This window comes from Sphaeramia orbicularis, chromosome 21, assembly GCF_902148855.1.
Source record: "Sphaeramia orbicularis chromosome 21, fSphaOr1.1, whole genome shotgun sequence".
In the NCBI taxonomy this organism is placed as follows: Eukaryota; Metazoa; Chordata; class Actinopteri; order Kurtiformes; family Apogonidae; genus Sphaeramia; species Sphaeramia orbicularis.
Window position 1 is genome coordinate 2,831,049 of NC_043977.1, and position 21,652 is coordinate 2,852,700.

The 21,652-nt window shown below is 36.7% G+C and overlaps 3 protein-coding genes across 3 annotated transcripts; 2 read left to right on the forward strand and 1 right to left on the reverse strand.

The window, feature by feature from the left end:
• Positions 1-80: 80 nt before the first annotated feature.
• rabl3 (RAB, member of RAS oncogene family-like 3) lies at positions 81-3,905 on the forward strand. Its single transcript, XM_030123982.1, has 8 exons — positions 81-152; positions 639-730; positions 1,055-1,184; positions 1,272-1,386; positions 1,480-1,630; positions 2,242-2,313; positions 3,333-3,371; positions 3,546-3,905. The coding sequence occupies exons 1-8, from the start codon at positions 107-109 to the stop codon at positions 3,600-3,602; spliced, it is 702 nt and encodes a 233-aa protein (XP_029979842.1). The 5' UTR covers positions 81-106; the 3' UTR covers positions 3,603-3,905.
• A 1,708-nt stretch (positions 3,906-5,613) lies between these two features.
• LOC115411789 (granzyme E-like) lies at positions 5,614-10,952 on the reverse strand. The gene is made up of 5 exons (XM_030123981.1): positions 10,883-10,952; positions 9,548-9,698; positions 9,083-9,224; positions 7,848-8,117; positions 5,614-6,140 (listed from the first exon to the last, which is right to left on the reverse strand). Exons 1-5 carry the CDS (start codon positions 10,929-10,931, stop codon positions 5,973-5,975), a joined length of 780 nt encoding a protein of 259 aa, XP_029979841.1. The 5' UTR covers positions 10,932-10,952; the 3' UTR covers positions 5,614-5,972.
• Positions 10,953-12,050: 1,098 nt separating this feature from the next.
• rmp64 (ribonuclease MRP subunit p64) lies at positions 12,051-20,798 on the forward strand. The gene is made up of 9 exons (XM_030123977.1): positions 12,051-12,154; positions 12,337-12,491; positions 13,375-13,463; positions 16,508-16,636; positions 16,759-16,836; positions 17,786-18,063; positions 18,715-18,773; positions 18,851-19,056; positions 20,295-20,798. Exons 1-9 carry the CDS (start codon positions 12,073-12,075, stop codon positions 20,578-20,580), a joined length of 1,362 nt encoding a protein of 453 aa, XP_029979837.1. The 5' UTR covers positions 12,051-12,072; the 3' UTR covers positions 20,581-20,798.
• The last annotated feature ends 854 nt before the right edge of the window (positions 20,799-21,652 follow it).

Consider the following 21,652-nt stretch of genomic DNA (forward strand, 5'->3'; position numbering starts at 1 on the left):
AGATATTGTGATTGATACATATCTTAACGAATAGGATTAGATTAAAGACACACTGTTTCAGGCGGGATTTCTAATGTTTACTTCCGGTACGTAGCTGTCATCAAAAATGGCTTCTCTTGACAGAGTGAAAGTACTAGTTTTGGGAGATTCCGGTAAGTTAAAGTGATTTTCGCTTGTGAGACCACTCGTATTAACACGTCTATGTATTTGTAAAGGCTTCTTGTTTTGCTGGCCGGGTTTACATCGATTTCAGTCTTTATTCACCCTGATTTAAACTCTTGTCAAAAGTCTGTTACCTGACGCAACGTCCTTTTTGTTTAACACACTTTAGAAATACAGAAACATAGGGCCCCTCAAAGTTGACTATTGGTGTATTTTATTTGTGACCAATCATGTTTGCAGAGGTGTTGCAGCCATGAACTTGTGAAAGATGTTCAGTGTAACACACGTTTCCAATTTTGCCCTTTGAACCAAGTAAACCTTCTTTAATGATATTGCAGGCAGTAGTACCAGAAGACTAGAAGTGACTGAAACCCAAAAACCATCTGCCATATTTGTACCATAGATTCAAAATGGAGATAATAAAGAGGCAGATCAAGCTATCTAACTCTCAGTTGCTTTGTAACTGTGTTTTACAGGGGTAGGTAAATCTTCCTTGGTCCATCTTCTGTGTCAGAATCAGGTTTTAGGAAATCCTTCATGGACAGTCGGTTGCTCTGTGGATGTACGGGTGAGTAAATTAAACACACAAAACATTTCATCATAACAAAGAAGTTCTGCTATTTTATAAAGCTTAGTAATTTTAACAGGTAACACTTCATACTTTTAATTCCTTATGTCACTGAATACACAGTCCCTTTAATGATATTATCACTGGATATTTCTAAGTAATAATGTTTGTGTAATTACTGTACCGATATATATGTACACACACACACATACAGTGCATGTGATCTCAGACATCATCAGAAATGCATTGCACAGTCATACACATCTTTGAGTGAAATAATTGAAAATGCAGTCGTTAAAGAGTAACAGTATAATTGAACAACAGGTCCAAGACTACAAGGAGGGAACACCTGAAGAGAAAACCTACTACATTGAACTGTGGGATGTTGGTGGATCTGTTGGCAGTGCAAGCAGCGTGAAAAGCACCAGAGCGGTCTTCTACAATTCAGTTAATGGTAATTCTTTCTAGTTTCAAACCAGTCTCATACACTGAAGTGTGTAATCCAAGTCGTTTACCATATTGTCATTTTTGTCTCTTCAAGGAATTATATTGGTTCACGACTTGACAAACAAGAAATCCTCCCAGAATCTGTACAGATGGTCATTAGAAGCTTTGAACAAAGATTCCTCTCCAACAGGAGTCATTGTCTCCAATGGGTTGGTATATGTTCTTATCTTTCTATTACAAATGACTCCATTATTATCTTTGACAACAGGAGAGTTTATTCATGTATTCCTTTCACCCTCCAGTGACTATGACAGAGAGCAGTTTGCAGAAAACCCAGTGCCTTTGCTCTTGATAGGCACCAAATTTGACCAGATCCCAGAAAATAAACGCAATGAGGTTCTGACCCGAACAGGCTTCTTATCTGAGGACTTCAACGCAGAGGAGATCAATCTAGTATGTCTTGTTTTTATGTGTCTAAGCTCGGACTTGAATTGTGTTGTAGATGTGGAATGTGTAAAGCAGGGGTGGCCAACCCCGGTCCTGGAGAGCCACAGTCCTGCATGTTTTAGATGTTTCCCTCTTCCAGCACACCTGATGGTCGTTATCAGGCTTCTGCAGAGCTTGATGATAGGCTTATCATTTGAATCCGGTGTGTTGGAAGAGGGATGAATCTAAAACATGCGGGATCGTGGCTCTCCAGGACCAGGGTTGGCCACCCCTAGTGTAAAGAGTGAAAACAGTCAACTATTTTTAATGTATTAATATTGGTTGAATATTTATGAATACATTGTCCAGAAGCAGTGCTTTGCATATTTAACATCATTTTTATATTTGAGGATATTAATTACATTTCAGAATCGTCTACAAAGTTGATCATTGAACAGAGTCTGTTAAAATCTCTGCCTTTGGTGACACCTAGTGGTAGTATTATGGGAAACATTGTGAGGGGAAAAACAGTCGGCCTGCTTCATTTTTCTACAAACTAAAATGTGCACCTTTCACACATTGCAGGCTTTCATTTGCCTTTGAGGTTTGTGGCTAAACTGCTGTTTTTTTTCTCCCAGGACTGCACCAACCCACGGTACCTCGCTGCAGGGACATCAAATGCAGTGAAGCTCAGCAGGTTTTTTGACAAGGTGTGAAAGTCAGTGCTCTGTAATGTGACACATATCTATGAACGGTGTCTGTAGAAAACACCTTCATATGTTCTTATAACTTGTGATGTGGATCCACTCACAAGGGTTGGATTAAATACCTGCAAACATATGTTACACACCAACTTTAAATGTCAACAGTCCAGATCCAGCAGTGATACGGGGACCCATGTCCTGTTCAGTAGTGTCTGTGTTTAAACTCAATAACTGATCTGTTTAATACATTTATGAATAGGTCCGAGTAAGTACTGTCACATGACGCATTGTACAACTGACACAAATAACATATTTGGGTAAAAATACTTAAATTCCTGTTGCGTGACACGGGGGACTGAAAATGAACATCATTTTATTGACTTTATTCAAATGTGTAAAACATGCTGTTCTCATCATAAATGGATCTGAAATGAAACAGGGCTTTAACTCTGATGATAAACTATAGCTGGGATCAATATTGGATCAAAATGTGGAAATGATCAGTTTGGATGAACACAAATCTGTTGGGACATGGGGACAGCAGTTTGGACCTTTGTTCAGTATCACAATAAAAGACTGACTGGAACTAAAACACTACAAATCTGATCAAAAACTGTTATTGAACAGACATATTACAACTTAAGTGATATATACAGATAATAGCAGAGCATATTTGACTAATAATTGGATTGGACAGAACCTTTGGTTATTCATGGATTGTGGAATAATTAGTTCAACAGATTCACAGACTGAGAATATCACTGATACAAGAACAAATATTATTATTATTATAGTTAATAGTGCATTTACATATATGAGTTACATATAACAGTTCCATAAAATAGAGTTCTTAAGATAAAAAATGAGCCTATTTGAGAAATTCTAGGTGAAACTTTAATTTCTGACACTGATGTTGACTTCAGTTTGGTCTGACCTCATTCTAACACAAAGCGTCCTGTTAACTGCTTCCACAGATATTTGAAATGCGCATTAGATTTGATGAGACTTTCCTTATCTGTCTACAGGTAATAGAAAAGAGATACTTCACAAGGGATCCAAGTCAGGTGAGTTTTAGACATCAGGTCTTAGATTTGGTAGAGAAGGTGATGTGAGAATAACAAATGTCCAACACGTTTGTGCCGTTATAATACAAGAGATTTGTGATGAATGACTAAGAAGGTGTTATTTTCAGGTACAGTTTCATTTAAAAGTGCACATCTCTCTCACTCCCTCTGCAGATGACGGCTTTTACAGACAGAAAACGGTTCAACTTTAAAAGTTTGCACTATGACTGATGAGCCCTGAACACATCAGCGGTGGTCTGTGGTTTGAAGATGCCTTTGAGCCTTCACACCTCCAGTCAACCATCACATTCACCCAGTACGTTTACGTGCACAGTAATATTCCACAGAAGTCTGAATTTCACTGGTGTAACAAACAACGGTCCATGAGCTTCATCTGAATCTGGACTCTGTAAATATATGTATGTGTTTATATCTGGGTGCTTCTCTGAAACTGGGTTTATTTAGTATCTGTCACTGTTCCGTCTTTTTAGACCCAATAATAAAAGGTAAATGTGGACAGATTTAACCCCAGGATGGACCTAATGATGACCTCAGAGAAATGCACAAAAATTATCCTTTTGCTCTGAGCCATCCCATAATTAAAGAATTTATAATCAAATATTGGGTTCAAAAATAGGACCCAAATATGGACATTAAATCTCCCTAGGTGTCAGTGCATTAGATGTTTAAACGTGTGTAAATGCTCTTCTATAGACTCTAAATACAGACGCTGTGTTCAATGTGTGGATCCTAGTGGTTTTTCTAATCCACACATGTGGGTTTTTCATCAGCCTCAGTCTCATTCCAGGTTTGGTGTGGAACCCATCGTGTCCACTGGTGTTACATACAGAACCTGAACACTTAAACACATATAAATCACTAGTAATTTTGCCACAGTGGTCATGTTTGTCAAACACTCTGCCTTGAATAATTAGTTCAATGCACCTGTGAGAGAATAAAGAGATATTCCAAAAAATAGTAGTGTGTAAGTTTTGTGTCCTTTTGACTGTGTTACATGCGGATTTATGTTTTAAATATCCTCCTGAGACCCAGCAATGCATTTTTGTCATCTGTAGGGGACACGAGTTTCACAAGTTTACTTTAAAAAAATAAATAAATGAAAAACTGCACTGCAAAAGACATTCCATTAAAAAAAATACAAATTGTATCTGTAAAAAAACTAGCATTTTACTGTTTCCAATCAAGACCATTATTTAATGTAAAAGTGTCAAAACTTTGACTTTCCTGGGTGTCAGGAGATTATAATGTAAACTAGTATAAAAATATGTTTGATCTTAAAAATAGTTTTTCTTTTATCTCAGTAAGTATTTCTTTTTCAAATAGACCCAAAGTGCTTCCAAAGCTGCTTCAGAACATTCGTCTACATCTGGGTTGAATTTTAAACCCATGTCCTGTTTTTAGGACCAGTTTCAGAGAAGAACCCAGATCCTCCTGAGACCCAAATAAAATAATTAGTAGTAAATAATTACATAATATCCACTGAAAAGTACAGAAGCGAATTGCATTCACACAAAAAAATAAAATTCGGCTCTGTTTTCCGAATTAACAAGATAATTATCTCGTAAAAACAGAGCCCAATTTACATTTTTTCAGAAAACAGTATCTTGTGAGTCTTATATTTATTTTATTTTTGATCTTTCATGTTTATGAGGTAAAGAGTATGTCGAGTCTGTCACCGGAATTAATTGTTAATTATATATTACCTGTTCTTGTATGGAGAAACATATTAAGTTTGCCATGTACCAAGACTTTGAAAAATTCAATAAAAACTTGAATTTCAATTTAAAAAACATTTAAAAACCAAAACAGTATCTTGTTAATTCAGAATAAAAAGAGCTGAATTTTATTTTTTGTGTGAATGCAATACGCTTCCATAGAAAAGGACATTATATTTAAAAAAAAAAAAAAAAAAAGTATCTGAAAAAACTGTTGCATCATGTAGTTTCCAATTAAGGCAATTATTTAATGTAAAATGGCCAAAATGTTTACTTAGTGGGTGTCAGGAGGGGACATACATATATATATATATATATATATATATATATATATATATATATATATATATATATATATATATATATATATATATACATATATATATATATGAACAGAGTCCAGTCCATGTATGTTGTGGTTTTATGAAACAAAGACCCGAACATTTTGTGTATTTAAACAGTCAGTGGCACACTCTGTACAACTTCACTTCCTCTCTCTCCATTTCTTAATTAAAAATCTGCTCAACATGCATTCTGTGACTTTAATTTGCAGTTATCTTAAAACTCAAATGTAGAAAAAAAATTGTATTCTAAAACCATGAAAGAGACAAAACACAGACTGATTCTGCCAAAAGGAATGAAGAACACTTTATTCTTACAGGGCAGGGGGCTTACATCCAGCTAAATAACCCCTCCTCCAGCTTCTGATAACAGACTTAATTAGGCTTTTGCACATTAAAATCATTCACATATACAAACTTAGTGAATTACTTTTTCTTAATACAGCCTTTTCTAATGATGTTTTTCGTGTAATGCAGTTAAATAAAGTGAATAAAGGTTCATATGATCAGAAAGTGAAGGTGGTTCACTCAACATTCCCGTATCTCTTCATCATTTGTTTAATCCAGGGAATGTAGAAGGAGACTTTAGTGAAGACATGAGGGTACTTGGGATTATCACACTGTTTCTCAGCAGTAAAGGCTGTGATACCTTGAGGGGTCTTGTTGCAGACTAGTGGTCCACCAGAGTCCCCCTGGAGAAGACAAGACAAAGAGACAGAGAGATGAGCAAGAAGTCTGTGGGAAGAGTCCAGTTCAGACAAATACAGGAAACACAGGACACTGGGAGTTCTGGGACTGGAAAACCTTCAATGCACAGGTGTCAAACATGCGGCCCGGGGCCAAATCTGACCAGTGAGGATGAATGTGTGAAATGCAAAAATTACACTAATTACACTAAGAAATTAAATAGTTCAGGAGATTTTCGCCTCTGTCTACTCTGAATCCTTCATCCCTGCCTCCATACTCCATTTTCAGAGGTGCTTCTGCTGCCGTTCAGGACAGTTCTACTGTTAGCAGACCATGCTAACATGTGCAGGCTGCAGTTCACCACCGCTGGATGAATGGAATCATACTGGACAGGACAAACGCATACATGCTCTTCCCTTCATGCCTCACATGTTGGCTCACATTATTACCTGCACGACGCAGGATTCAATGGTACTTTACAAATGGACAGTGGTGGCAGACATATGGAAGTAAATCTCTCATCAGATTTTGAATTATAAAAACCACTGAATTTCTAGCACTGATTTTTTTCTGCACTGAAATTAAATATCTGAATTTTTTTGTCTCTCAATTTAATTATGTTCATAAATTTAGAATAAAAAAAAATTCAGATGCAAAAAATTCAGATCACACATCTGGGACACCAAGGATAAGCAGTTGATTCTATCTCAAGTTGAACCGACAAGACAGCCAATCGAGTTATGTTATGTTGGTCATGTGATGCCGATGCAGGAAGACGGTCAGCACGGACGTGTGATCTGAATTTTTTTGCATCTGATTTTTTTTTTAAAATTCTAAATGTATGTACATAGTTGAAATCAGACAAAAAATTCAGATACTTAATTTCAATGCAAAGAAAATCAGTGCTAGAAATTTGATGGCTTTTGTAGTTCAAAATCTGATGAGACAGATTTACTTCCACACAGACAAGTTCTGCTTATCATGCTATTGTACTATGGCACCACGGGTACAATGCCGCTAGTACAAACAATAACAACCATGGAGATATTTAGAATGGAAACAAGAGCTAGAACCAGAACTGAGTAAAACTGGGCAGAAAGACAGAAAAAAGAAAGAAATTACACTGAAATAAAATAAGGAATATTATTATTATTGTATTAAAGCAGTGTTTTTCAACCTTGGGGTCGGGACCCCATGTGGGGTCGCCTGGAATTCAAATGGGATCGCCTGAAATTTCTAGTAATTGATAAAAAAAAAAAAAAAAACACTCACTAATAAAAAATCTATGGTGAGTTGTCAGAGACGATCCCAGTCCATAACAGACAAACGGTGGTTGTGAAACTGCAGCACTGTGGTTCTGTTTATCTGTCAAATGTTCACTGTGGTCAGTTTCAGATGCTGCAGCTCTTTCATAATTCATAGTTTCAGTTCTTGTTTGTTCAGTATTAACTGTCCTCCTTGTAAATCACAGCTGGACTGACTGGATTTACTGCCTCTGTCCACAATAATACACATTATACAGACTAAATGTCCTCTAACATTAACCTGGATTTGAAACATAGTATAGCAAACTATTACAGGATCAAAAACAAATTAAAGTCTCCATTTTGAATGTCTGGGGTCGCCAGAAACGAACCAAAAAAGGTTGAAAACCACTGAATTAAAGCCCCTCAGTTGTGTCAGATGGTTCCTGTTTGTGTTTTGTGGATTACCTGGCAGATCCCTCCAGTTTTCTTGTTAAATGTGGTGCAGAGCATGGTGGTTTCATTGAAGTATTTGCTCCATTTTCGTTCGCTGCCACACTCCTGGTTGAACTGCAGCCTCTCCGTGGCCTCCTTCAGCACATCTGAGCCCACTGCTCCGTTCGCTGTGGTCAGTCCCCATCCGTCAGTCGAACATTTAATGACGGCCGGAATCTTTCCGTCTTTCCTCGGTAGTCGAATGGGCTGAACGTACTTATTCAGTTTAGCTTTGGTTTTTAACTGCACAAGAGACACAAGAACATGAGTCATCCTACTGACCTGACGTTAACCCATAAAGACCCAAACCTCCACCTTTAACCCTTACAGACCCAAACGTCCACCTTTAACCCTTACAGACCCAAACGTCCACCTTTAACCCTTACAGACCCAAACGTCCACCTTTAACCCTTACAGACCCAAATGTCCACCTTTAACCCTTACAGACCCAAACGTCCACCTTTAACCCTTACAGACCCAAACGTCCACCTTTAACCCTTACAGACCCAAACGTCCACCTTTAACCCTTACAGACCCAAACGTCCATCAGTAGTAAATCTGCAGTCGTTCTTTTGTGTGGGTTCTTCTGCTGTTCTTATTTGACTGTAGATCAGATTGGTCTGGATGTGGAACGTGAACTAAAATGAGTTCCTCAGCCTGGACAGTGGAATTTAGACACTTTGTAAATTCATCCCAGGGGTCGGACTGGAACCTTTGGGGGGACACATTTGGGCCCGAGACGCATGTTTGATACCCCTGTTATAAAGTCTATGAGGCTCCCCTTGATATTCTGTTGTTTTTTTTTTTTTTATTTTAAATTATACATTTACATCAACATGTCCTTAGACATAAGGAACCACACAGACACAATACAAAGAAAAAAACAAATTATACAACAAACCTACAGACCCATTAAACACAAAAAAAGAAGAAAAACAAAACACATGCGTGGGACACATGTTTGACACCCCTTTAAGGGTCTTTAAGGGTTAATACATGCATTTATTTGCTCTTAAGTCAACATGAAATAAATGCCCCCCCCCGCCCACATCCTGCCCACTTCAGTGCAAATGTGTGAAACATGTTTGTGCAGCAGTGACGCTACAAAAGCATGGCAAAAAAATGAAAGTGACATGATAGCATCACAGAAAGGTCCAACTCTTATAAGAAATAAAATAATGTTAAAAGCCTTAGAAGTGCTGCTTTACCTTCAGGAGCATGATGTCATCATGGTATTGGTTCTTCTTATAATCTGGATGTTTAAAGTACTGGGCCACTGGGATCTTCTGTTGACTCGACTCTTTCTTTTTTATGTTGTGTGCTCCCAGAACCACCATCAAATTCTCAGAGCTGACAAAGGAGGACACAAACAGAATGTGCATTTTCAACAGGTGAGCAGGACAGGGACAAGGGACAAGAGAATGAAACACGTGGATCACATTTAAACAGCTGAAGTCATTCTGAATCCCTTGGAATCCAAAGGTCATGAAGGTCTGAAGGTCCACTGATAGTAGAGTGGACTCTTCTGTGTCATTATCATTCTTTGTAGAGCTGGTTCTTAACGTCAGTGATGGCAAAAGCAGCACGACAGCAGAGTCCACTCATATTCATCACATGACCTGGGGCTGAATGCCGCTGCTTTCCTGCACCCCCCCTCTGGACATTAGACTCACTTTCTGCAGTGCGCTGCCGTTAAAACAAAGTCCTCTCGAATCAGAAACCCTCCACATATGTGACCGAATTTCACCGTCTGGAGTGACGCCATGTAGGGTCTGGAATGAGGCTTCACAACTTTCCCACCGACGATGGCGCTCCCAGTAGACCCTGAGATGAAGGCCGAAGGGAAAGCAGCACACGGGTACAGGGGAGGACAAATAAAGACATACATACATAAAAAGATAGATAGATAGATAGATAGATAGATAGATAGATAGATAGATAGATAGATAGATAGATAGATAGATAGATAGGTAAGTAAGTGAGTAAGTAAGTAATTAAGTAAGTAATTAAGTAAAAAAAAAAAAGTAAGCAAATAAGTAGTAAATAAGTAAATAAATAAATAAGTAAATAAATAAGTAGTAAATAAGTGAGTAAATAAATAAATAAGTAAAGTAATAAGTAAGTAATTAAGTAAATTAATAAGTAAGTAAATAAGTAAGTAAGTAAATAAATAAATAAATAATTAAGTAAGTAAGTAAGTAAATGAATAAGTAAGTAAATAAGTAAATTAATAAGTAAGTAATTAAGTAAATTAATAAGTAAGTACATAAGTAAGTAATTAAGTAAGTAAGTAAATAAGTAAAATAAATAAGTAACTAAATAAGTAAGTAAGTAATTGAGTAAATAAATAAGTAAGTAAATAAGTAAGTAATTAAGTAAATAAATAAGTAAATAAGTAAGTAAGTAATTAAGTAAATAAATAAGTAAGTACTGTAAATAAGTAAGTAATTAAGTAAATAAGTAAGTAAATAAATAAATAAATAAATAAGTAATTAAGTAAATAAATAAATAAGTAAATAAATAAGTAATTAAGTAAATGAATAAGTAAGTAAATAAGTAAGCACCTGTGAGAGAATAAAGAGATATTCATTAAAACAGTAGTGTATAATTTCCGTGTCCTTTTGACCGTGTTACATGTAAATGTATTTATTAAATATCCTCCTGAGACCCAGTAATGCGTTTTTGTCGTCTGTAGGGGACAACAGTTTCACAGCTTTATGAAAAAAAAAAAAAATGCTGCCCACTGCAAAGGACATTTCATAAAAGTGTTAAAAATACATCTGAAAAACATGTTGCATTGTACTGTTTCTGATAAAGGCAATTATTTAATGTAAAAAAAAAAAAAAAAAAAAGCCAACACATGTACTTTCCTGAGTCTCAGGAGGTCATTTATTTATTTATTTATATGATATTTCATTCCAACAGTTGATTAAAAAAACAACTTTAAGACATGAATATTGTCTCTTATGAAACAGCTAGAGTTGAGAAGTCATGTGAGCTCCTCTTACCAGTGATGGAGCCCAGGCAGAAGAGCAGAAGAACGGTGCATGCATTCATTTTCAGCCCACAGAATGAACGACCCCCCAGTCTGATGGCACCGCTCCCCCCCTTCCACCTTTTATACATCAGCCAAAACGGAAACACTGTGGGCAGGTGTCAAACTGACAGAGTGACTGAGCTCACACCTTCACAGAGCAGCGTCTGGGTTCTGTTTCTGTGAAAGGAGTGAATGTGAAGGAACAACTACAGGAAATGGACTGTTTGGATTTCCCAGAACTGGGCTGTCAAATTCAGGTTAGTTCAGGGGCCACATTCCCCCTGATAGGATCTCATGTGGGCTGGACCAGTAAAATAACACTGGTCTACAAGGAAAATGCTTCCAGAATAAAAGTAATGAAATTTTACCACGTGAAAGTCACTGATAAAGAAAAATCAAGTCAAAAATGCTGGTTGGCTGAACTTTCCAAGATACAGCCTGGGGTCAAAATGTGAAATTCAATAATTAACGAGAGAATGGGTTTGACTCCAAAGGAATATTTGTCTCAGAGCTACAAGATCTACTTCAAAACACTGTCTGCACATTAGAATACATTCACTTTACAGGTTCTATTTAGTGGAAGATTTATAAAACTATTATAGAAATGTACATAAACCAATATATATGTGTAATAACACTTAATCATATACCTTGAAAACATCAGCAAACCGGCACTTTTGTCATTTGTTTTCCAATTAATCTTATTAAAATACGTAACATTTAGCAATTTAATCTCTGAAGCAAATCATTTCTAAAAAATTGTAGACCAGTGTAATAAGAGCGAAAAACTAAAATTTATATTATAATAATGTTTACGTCTACAAAGTTTCCGTAAAAGTCTGAATAATATGAACAACTTGAAATGTCTTAAGAAAAAAAAAGTGTAATTTTAATAATATTCTAACTCAGTTTATCAGTTTATCATTTACACATGTGCGTTACAACTTATATTAACAATTACAAATACACAAAACATTTAGTAACAGGTACAGTATTGGTAGAATTGCAGACTGTGCTTGTCTTTCATCATAAGCTGATTTCATTCCGTTAATCTTGATTTTTCTGGACAGTTTCTTTAAGGACCAACTGTGACGTAATGTGTAGTCGAATCTAATTGGCTGTCTTACTTCCGGGTTTTTTGTTTCAGGGGAAGTATGCAACATGGCAGAGCCGTGGAACAGACTAAACATACCATTTCCCTCTGCTGTTTCTAGTGTTCGAATTCAGTACACCGCAACTACAGGTGCGTGTTGTTCAAAAGCTTTATCTGATAAATATTTGTACTGTTTTATGAGACTCGTTCCGTTTTAAACCCACTCAGTGTGACGTTTGCAGCCCACGTGGATGTGAATGGAAACAGCCTGAGTAGTTCCACAGTTGTGTTTGTGTTGTGTTCACATGCGGCTGTTGTTTTCTGTTGTTTAGATCTGCATGTTAGATCTGTCCTGGTGCACAATGAGAAGGTGCTCAAGTTAATTCGCAGTGAGATCCTTCAAACGGAGATCCGTGTGTTGTATGAGCTGCTGTACGTCCTGAACAACAGCTGCAGAGGACACAGGACATTCAGAGCCTTAAAGCAGGTGAAAACAAAAACAAAAACAAAAAAAAACAGCAGGTGAAAACTAAAAAAAACAAAAACAACAGCAGGTGAAAACTAAAAAAAACAAACAAAAAAAAAAAAACAGCAGGTGAAAACTAAACAAAAAAACAACAGTAGGTGAAAACTAAAAAAAAAGCAGGTGAAAACTAAAAAAAAAAAAAGCAGGTGAAAACTAAAAAAAAAAAAAGCAGGTGAAAACTCAAAAAAAAAAAAAAAAAGAAGCAGGTGAGTGCAGACCTCTGCCAAGGCAGATCGACCCCCCCCCCCCCCATATCACCACCAAAATGTAATCATTGGTTTCTTGTGCCAGTATCAACATTTCCTGAAAATCTGTCCATACCTTTTTGAGTTATCTTGCTAAAAGACAAACAGACAAACTGCGATGAAAACATAACCTCCACTGTTTCACTTGGTGGAGGTAAATATTTTATTTTTTATTATTATCTATTTATGTTTAATATGAACTCTGCCAGGTTTGATGTCCAGTCGAAGCTACTCACACAGACATTATACATAAAAAAAAAAAAAAAAAAAATCAATCTTTATGTCAAAAAAGAAAAGTAGTGGTAAAGTAGGTACATTTGTGACTGAATCCGTGTCTGAAGAACACCAAGAGGCTCCAAAACTTTGTGTTCTCCTTTAATTTTTAAACTTCTCGCTATTATGAAACATAATTTTAGACGTTTATAGTTTAATACAATGAACATCATTGGGATAAAAAGTGAGTAAAATAATCCTGAGTTCATGTATTCCTGTAGGTATGGATTTGACCCCAGCTATAAGGGGATATACTGGAAAAATGTGATAATGATCCTTAAAAGTGCTTGAATTTGACCTTGAAAATTGTGTGTGAACTTTGACAGGTTGAACAATGCATAAACAGATTGAAGGACATGAAGCTGGACGTGGCTCTGCAGGATCTGTCTGATCTGTGTCCCAGTGGAATCCAAAGGTAACGCTCAGTCCGACTGCACAGACTCTGTGTGTTTAACCCTTTCATGCATGAATTACGAGAACCTCAGTCAGTATTTTTTTCTTGAGTATTTTTATTCCTTGTTAGGCATGAAAAAAACAATGCAACTGACATTTTTTATGACCCTATTTTTCTTTCTTTTTTTTTTTTTTTAAACTTTTTATTTAGATTTTTGCACAATATAAAACAGAACAAAACATCTGAGACAAGACATAAATAAAAAAAATAAATGACACCACATAGTATTATTATTGTTACAAACATTATACTACATCTATAGATACATTGCCAGATATCGAAATATTCATATATTTGTATACATATGCCCACATCTATATAAATACAAAACACCTCATGTCAGGGCTTGTAAGAGCAATTCTCGTCAACAACCCAAAAAGTTGAATTATACAAATAGTCTTCGACCATGTGCCACCTCCGCTTAAAAACATCCATTTTCATTCTTTCCACATTGTGCACTTGTTTCAGTCTTTGTTTCCATTCTATTACCGTTGGTGATTTGACACTCTTCCAATTTACTGTTACTGTTTTTTTAGCAATCAGTAGTAAAACATGTCAAATATATCTCTGCTCTGCATTAAAATCATTGACCGCTATGACTCCAAGTAAATAGAACAAAACATTTGAAGGGACTTTTCTTTTTACAATTCTTTCAGTTTCTTCTTGGATATTTTTCCAGTATATAAACAAGCTCGGACAGTCCCAAAAGACGTGTGTACGGTCACCTGTTTTACCACAGTTTCTCCTGCATAAAACTGTAGATGGATCCTAAACTAAATAAAATATAACTAAAGAAGTATGAAAAAATCTGGTCTTGAGTTTCCAATCAAATTCCCTCCACTGCCAATGATTGATGCCTTTATGACTAATATTACATCATTTGTCCCACAATTCGTCTTCTATAACAGTATTTGAAATGACCCTATTTTTCATGGAGCTACAAAAACGTCCACTCAGCTGGACACCATGCATTTGATTTTTGAAGCAAAGAAACAAGTATTTAAAACGCATGATCAGAAAGTGATAAACTGTGTGAAAACTATGAAATAAAAACATTTTTAAAGCCACTAATGCTGTTTTATCACATTTTACCATACTCTAACACTAGTTGTTACTCAATTTATGGAGATAATATGCAAAAAAAATAAACTTTTTGATTAAAAAAACTCCCAATTACAGTCTAATAACAATTAGCAATTAATTTACACTCAAACATATGACTGCAGATCAGGTTTGTCTAGAACAGCAAAGTTATTTTTTTTCCATTTTATTTATTTATTTAGACAAGGACAATGCACAACATACATTCACCTTAACCAGGACAGCTGTAGTGTTCCAGGTTCTAACACTAGTGCTCATTTCCACCTGTAGTCCCTGAACAGGCTGATGTTAGCATTAAAAAAACAGACGTTAACCCTTTCATGCATAGTGGTCACTCCAGTGGACAGTTACTCTACAGCTTTACTCTTGTATATTCATGGGTTTTGTTGTTTTAGTTCCATATCACCTGACACAGTGGACACTTATGCGTCATCTCATAAACTGCAATTCATACCATTACTGTAACTTTGCTGTTCTTGGTTGGTTCTTGAGTGGAAATCAATTGTTAATATTTATTTTTTGCATATTATCTCCATGAAGTGAGTAATAACTAGTATTAGAATGTATTAAAATGTGAGAAAACATCAGATGAGCTGCATTAAACATGGTTTCATTTCACTGTTTTCACATCACTTTATGATATTGGGTTTTAAATACATGTTTCTTTGCTTCAAGAATAAAATTCATGGTGTAGCTGAGCAGACATTTTTGTAACTCCATGAAAAACAACAGGTTGATTTAAAAAAAAATTCAATCAAATTGTTTTTTTTTTTTCATGCCTAAAGAGGGATAAAAACACTCAGGAAAAAAAAATCTTGACTAAGGTTCTAATAGTTCATGCATGAAAGGGTTAATAAAAACTAAAACAGTAAAAAACAGTAAAAAAATGCCTGTCTGTAACTCCATCTATATAAAATATTCATTCACATCCATCCATTCACTCTTATTCATCCCACTGCAGTCTGTCACACACATTAATGGTCTGAATGTCAGTGTATTATGGGATGGTGCATGAGTGTCCACTGTGTTGGCTGAAATGGAACTAAAACAACAAAACCCATGAATATACAAGAGAACAGCTGGAGATGAACTGTCCACTGGAGTGACCACTGGAGTGACCACTGTGCATGAAAGGGTTAAGGACAGATGAAGACACAGACCACCACGTTCTTTAGAGTGGACCTTCAGCACCGCTCAGTTCAGCTGATAGAAAACCTGATGAATGTCCTTTTCACTTTAATATGGTGGAGCTGCACACATTCTGTTGGACTGAACTGAGTGGGAGGCTTTAACCCTTTCATGCACAGTGGTCCCTACAGTGGACAGCTGTTCAAAGGGGTTGTTCTCTTGTATATTTATGGATTTTGTTGTTTCAGTTCCATATCAGCCAGTACAGTGGATACGCTTATGCATCATCCCATACACTGTAATTCAGACCATTACTGTAAAGTTACTGTTCTACATAAACCTGATCTGCACGAACATGTTTGAATGGAAAACAAAAGGATATTTGTTATTGGACTGTGATTAACTGTTGTTGTTGTTGTTGTTGTGTTTTTTTTTTTTTTTAACAAAAAGTTTTTTTGTTTTTTTGCATATTATCTCCATGCCGGTATGTTAAAATGCGAGAAAATATCAGATTAGCAGCATTAAACATGTTTTTTTTTCATAGTTTTCACACAGTATATCAGTAAATACATGTTTGTTTGCTTCTTTAGCTGAGTGGACATTTTTGTAACTCCATGAAAAATAGGTTTAGAAATTTTTTCTTTTTTTTTCATGCCTTAAGAGGAATAAAAACACTCAGGAAAAAAATATCTCGATTAAGGTTCACATTATTCATGCATGAAAGGGTTAATGGTGTGTGTGTGTGTGTGTGTGTGTGTGTGTGTGTGTGTGTTTAGGTCGGTCAGTTTGAAGGTGTGTGAGGCCTCCGTTCCCAGTCAGCCCATGTTGGAGTGGGTTTGTCTCCGAGTCCTTGGCGCTGCTCAGCTGTTGAACCGGACCATGAGCCGCTGCAGCCGAGCCTTTGTGTATCCTTTCAGAGCTCTGACGTGGACCAGGACCTGATGGAACCCCCTCCACTCAGACCACATGAATGGAGGTTTTCTGATGTCGTCCAACAGGTTTTCCTTTAACGAACATTTGACTTCAGTCTGTCCAAGCACCACTTTAAGTGGGAGGAGTTTATCGTCTTGAACATGGTGATAACCAGCATGCTCAGTCGACTGTGGTGAGTGCACGTTTTCACCGAAATGTGTGGAAAGCAGCAGCTGCAACAGACATACATATATATTATACATAATGTAACATAATTACTCATTATTTACCATTTATTATTATTATTATTATTATTATTATTATTACCACCTCCGCCAGGAGGTGTTGGGATCACTTTGCTTTGTTTATTTGTTTGTTTGTTTGTTTTCATCTTTAGTGTAAAACTCTTCCACCCATCTTTCCCAGATCTTCCCCACAGATAGGCCTAGGCCCTGGGACCAGCCCAGTCCATTTTGGTCCCAGTAGGCCAAAGTTCAAGGTCACAGCAAGGTCACAACATCTACAGTTTTCCATCTGTCATCATTGAGACATTTTCCAAAATTCATCAAAAATTCTTAACGACTCCGATTCTCCTCCAGTTGGATCCACCTGTAGCTTAGAACAATCTCTTGTACCTGGAACTAAATTGTCCACATCCACTGTGGAATGTGGACTCTGTGGACATTTACACTGAACACTGAAAATCCCATTTCCCACACATTTAAAATTAGAACTCAACTAATATTGATGTGAACTGAATCTAATTGGACAGACACATGACTGGGACCAGATTCAACTGTTTCTGTGTATGGAACAACCTGGAAACTGTTGGATTTAAACAGAAACAGTCGATCCACACATGCACACCGTTCAGGGTGTTTGGCGGAGGTTTGTGTTCTCTGAACACTGGTTGTCGATGTAAACATGATCTTAACTTAATTAAATTTTTTTCACTGTTCTTCTTGTCCTGGTGCGGCCCACTGGAGGTCATGTTGGGCTGAATGTGGAACTGAACTAACATGAGTGTGACGGCCCTGGTCTGTAGTTTTCACTGTCATTGTCACCAAACCTGTCCTCTGAACCGGAGCTTTGGAGGACTTCAGAACCTCATGTGTGTCCGTCCGTCTGTCTTGGTTCTTCAGGGTGGTCTTCAGGGGCGTCCTGGTGAGTCTGTCCACTCTGTACCTGGAGCTCCTTCACCTCCGGGGGGTGGTGGCCCACGCCAGGCCCATGCCCTTCCTCACCAGCTTCTCCCTGCCGGTGGATCTGCTGGACTTCCTGGGTCCTGGTGGATCTGTACTGATCAAACGGAGCCTTCAGAGCAAAAAACCAGAAGAAAAGAAGAGGAGGAGGCAGAAAAAGGAGAAGCACCAACAGACCAGGAGAGTTCCAGAAGATCTGGGGGTCTCTGTCCACAGAGGTGGGAGGAGCTTTGGTTTCTTTATGAGGAACATCATGTGCCTTTGTCTTTACTCCTTCATGTTTATTCATATTCAGTTGTAATTAGGGCTGTGTGTCGGCAAGAATCTGGTGGTACGATACAAGTCACAACGCTAGGATCATGATACGATATATGACAATACTGTTAAAAGGGCAATTTTTTATTTGTTTCTTTTTTTAAATAATTATTTCCTGGAAGAATTGAATTCCAGCAGAAATCTGCACAAACACTAAACACATTTTTCTTTGATCCCAACAGGATCTAATGTTCTATCACCAAATGTTCCTGTGTTCAAACTGAAATTCTGTTTTACAGACATTCCAGTTTCAGATCCTGTTCAAATGTTCAGATTCTATTAGTTCACAGCTAACATTAGAACAGGATTTGAGTTCAATCCCAACAAAGGAACCAACATTATTTAATAAAAGAGTGTGAAATAAGAAGAAATAAAATATAACAAAAAAGAAAAACAAAAAAAACCTAAAATGAACCTCCACAATATCTGCATTTGAATAAATACCTAAAAATATCGATACAGTATTGTGAAATAAAATATCACGATATATTGCAGAACCGATATTTTCTTACAGCCCTGGTTGTAATATTACAGATTTTCTTTTATTTTCTTAGGTCTAATTAAGGACTCAGACATGAAGCCTTTTCTCAACATTTTCAGGAAATTCACTGAGGTATTCAAAGCAAAAACACTGACATTTATTCACAAAAAGAGTTGTTTTTATGCTAACACTTACATATTTGTTCTCAGGGAAAGTCTATTCCTCATAAAGCCCAGAAGAAACAAACATTTAAGGAACAAATGAGAGGAGCCACCTCTTTCACAGACGCAGGAATCCATCTGGAAAAAATGATTCAGTGGTGCAGATCCCAGAGGATGGAGAGAGAAAAGCGCCTGTTAACCTTCCTGCGCCTGAAGTGTCAGAAGATGAAAAGCCTGGAAGCAGCAGGTTACAGGTAAGAGCATCACAGAGCGGGTTAACATTAAAGTCTGAAAATCTTTCCATTTCCAAACTCTCCTGTACCAATAAAATGTGACTAACCTGAACAAATGTGTCCAACCTGAAATGTCTGTGTTAAATTCAGTCCAGTTTGAACTCTTTTCTTCCTGTTCCTCAGTGTTTAGTGTCTTTGTAGATCTGATCCAGAATGCTCATGGACTAATGAGAAGTGGAGGCTAGGGATGGAACCATATGAAAACTTCATATCACAGTTACTGTGACCGAGATTATCACAGTTCTCATTATTATCATGGTATTATTGAAATTGTGCCCAAAATGTTCAAAAAGTACTAATACAAACACTGAAATAATTTAACCAAGTTATATTTTGGAAAAAAAAACAACAAATAAAATAATTGGCCCAATGTCCCTTCTGTTGCAGAAACATTCCAATATTAACCCTTAGTGGTCTGAGTCTATTCTGTCTGTTTTTCAGTCCTTTTGATTTGGCCTTTATATACTATAGAAACAAATGTTTACTATACCCATGTTTGGGATCTGTTTCTTCAGCACAACTTCATCTATATCATCTGTCTGTTATTTTTTCACTTTAACCTACTATAAAAACAGAAAAGGACAAAAAATACAAAAAAAAAATAAAATCCAATTTGAAAAATGTATATAATTTATTGCATAAATCACACACAGATGCTTAACGAACCTTTTCAGAGACTTTAAAAGTGAATATTGGTTCCAAATATTAGGTATAGAAAATTAAAATTGTAATAAATTAAAACTATACTCAAATATTTGACATAAAAGTAGATCTTTACATAGGCGTTTTCTCTGGAAAAGTGTGTTAATCAAACATTTATCGTGATAATTAGAATTTAAATGGTAATACTAACCGCCTGCAATTTTACTGTGGTTTATCATTATACCGGTATTCGTTACATCCCTAGTTGAGGCATAATATGGTTAAAATTGTGCTTATTGTTCTTAAGAAATTTCCGTTTTTTCAGGTTATTCACATCTTTTTTGTTTGGATAGTTTATAAAAGTAAGTATTTTCATAATTTAATGGGGGTTTTTTGCACTAAAACAAAGACAAAAATTTGTGGTTGTCATTATTTCTCGGTTCTTCTGTTCTTATTTTCCTGGCTGGATCCACTGCAGATCAAATCAGGCTGAATGTGGAACCTGAAAGAACAGGAGTTTGAGAGCCCTGCTGTAGATGTTCTTATTTGTTCCGCAGCGTTCACAGGAAACTACGCACCTTCAGACAGGAAGTGCACTCGGTGCTTTCTCCTCAGAAGTCGTCGCCGAAGACGTGTGGATCTGTACGTTCAAAAAGGAGGAGCGCTCGTCTGAGGAGTCGGATTCAGACGCTGAGGAGTGAGATGAAGGCGACGACTGGAGGAAGAAGAAGACAGAGGAGGAGGAAGACGGAGGGCGATGGGAGGATCAGGACTAGAAACGAGGCGGATCCTCAGATCACCCACTGTGACATAGATGACATATTTGCATCTGCAGGTTTATGACGCATCAGCAGGTGGATGGATGCAGGACCAGACACCTTTTTATTTTCTAGTTTATTTATCACAGTTTTCACTTTTTACGGCAAAAAAATGGATAAGAATCTGTTCCGTTTGTTTTGTTACCAAGGAGACTAACTCTCCTTTTTAATATCAGTGGGTTTTTTTTTTTTTATCATCATGAATTTAATCCCTTAGGGGTGATCAGAACCTCTGCTTCACCTTGTTTGGGTTTTATTTCACACTAATGCCACGTTTCCACTACATGGTATCAGCTCGACTCGGCCTTTTTGTGTTTCCATTACAAAACGGACCTGGAATCTGGTACCCAGTAAGGTTCTAATAGTTTTGGATTTTCATTACAGTTTAGTTTTATTTAGTTTTGACTTTTTTTTCTCTAATTCAGTTTGTTTTAATTTGTTTTTAGAGCAGGTTTGATAGTTTTTATCAGTTTTCGTTATTTTCTAAATGCTTAGTTGTAGTTTAGTTTTAGTTTAGTTGTAGTTTAGTTGTAGTTCAGTTGTAGTTCAGTTGTAGTTCAGTTGTAGTTCAGTCGTCTCTTTTCTCTTCTTCTCTGTCGTCGTATTCAAATCAGTCCCAGACAGGACTCTGCTGCTGTAGTCTCCATGTTTCCAGGTAGAGTGGGGACCAGAAGACGACTGGAAACCACAAGTGAACACAAGTGACGGAGCAAAAAGTGTCGTATGGAGACAATAGAGAAAATTGCTAGAGTGAAATAAATCGATTTCGTATCAATCCGACATTGACAAAGACGAAAACAAAGGGAATTTTATCCATAATTTTTATCTGTTTTAGTTAGTTTTATAAACACACAATACAATTTCAGTTCTTGTTTTTTCTTTTAATTGTAGTTTTTATTTATTTCAGTTAACGAAAATGTTTTTACAATTCTAGTTTTGGTCATTTCGTTAGTTTTCGTTAACGATAATAACCTTGGTACCCGGTACTAGTTTTTTGGTATGACCTCCGCTGAGGTTCCAGGACTGGGGACCAGATACTAAAGGTGACACTGTGTAAACACTGCAGACCACTGATTGGTCAGAGTCGTCTCTGTGCC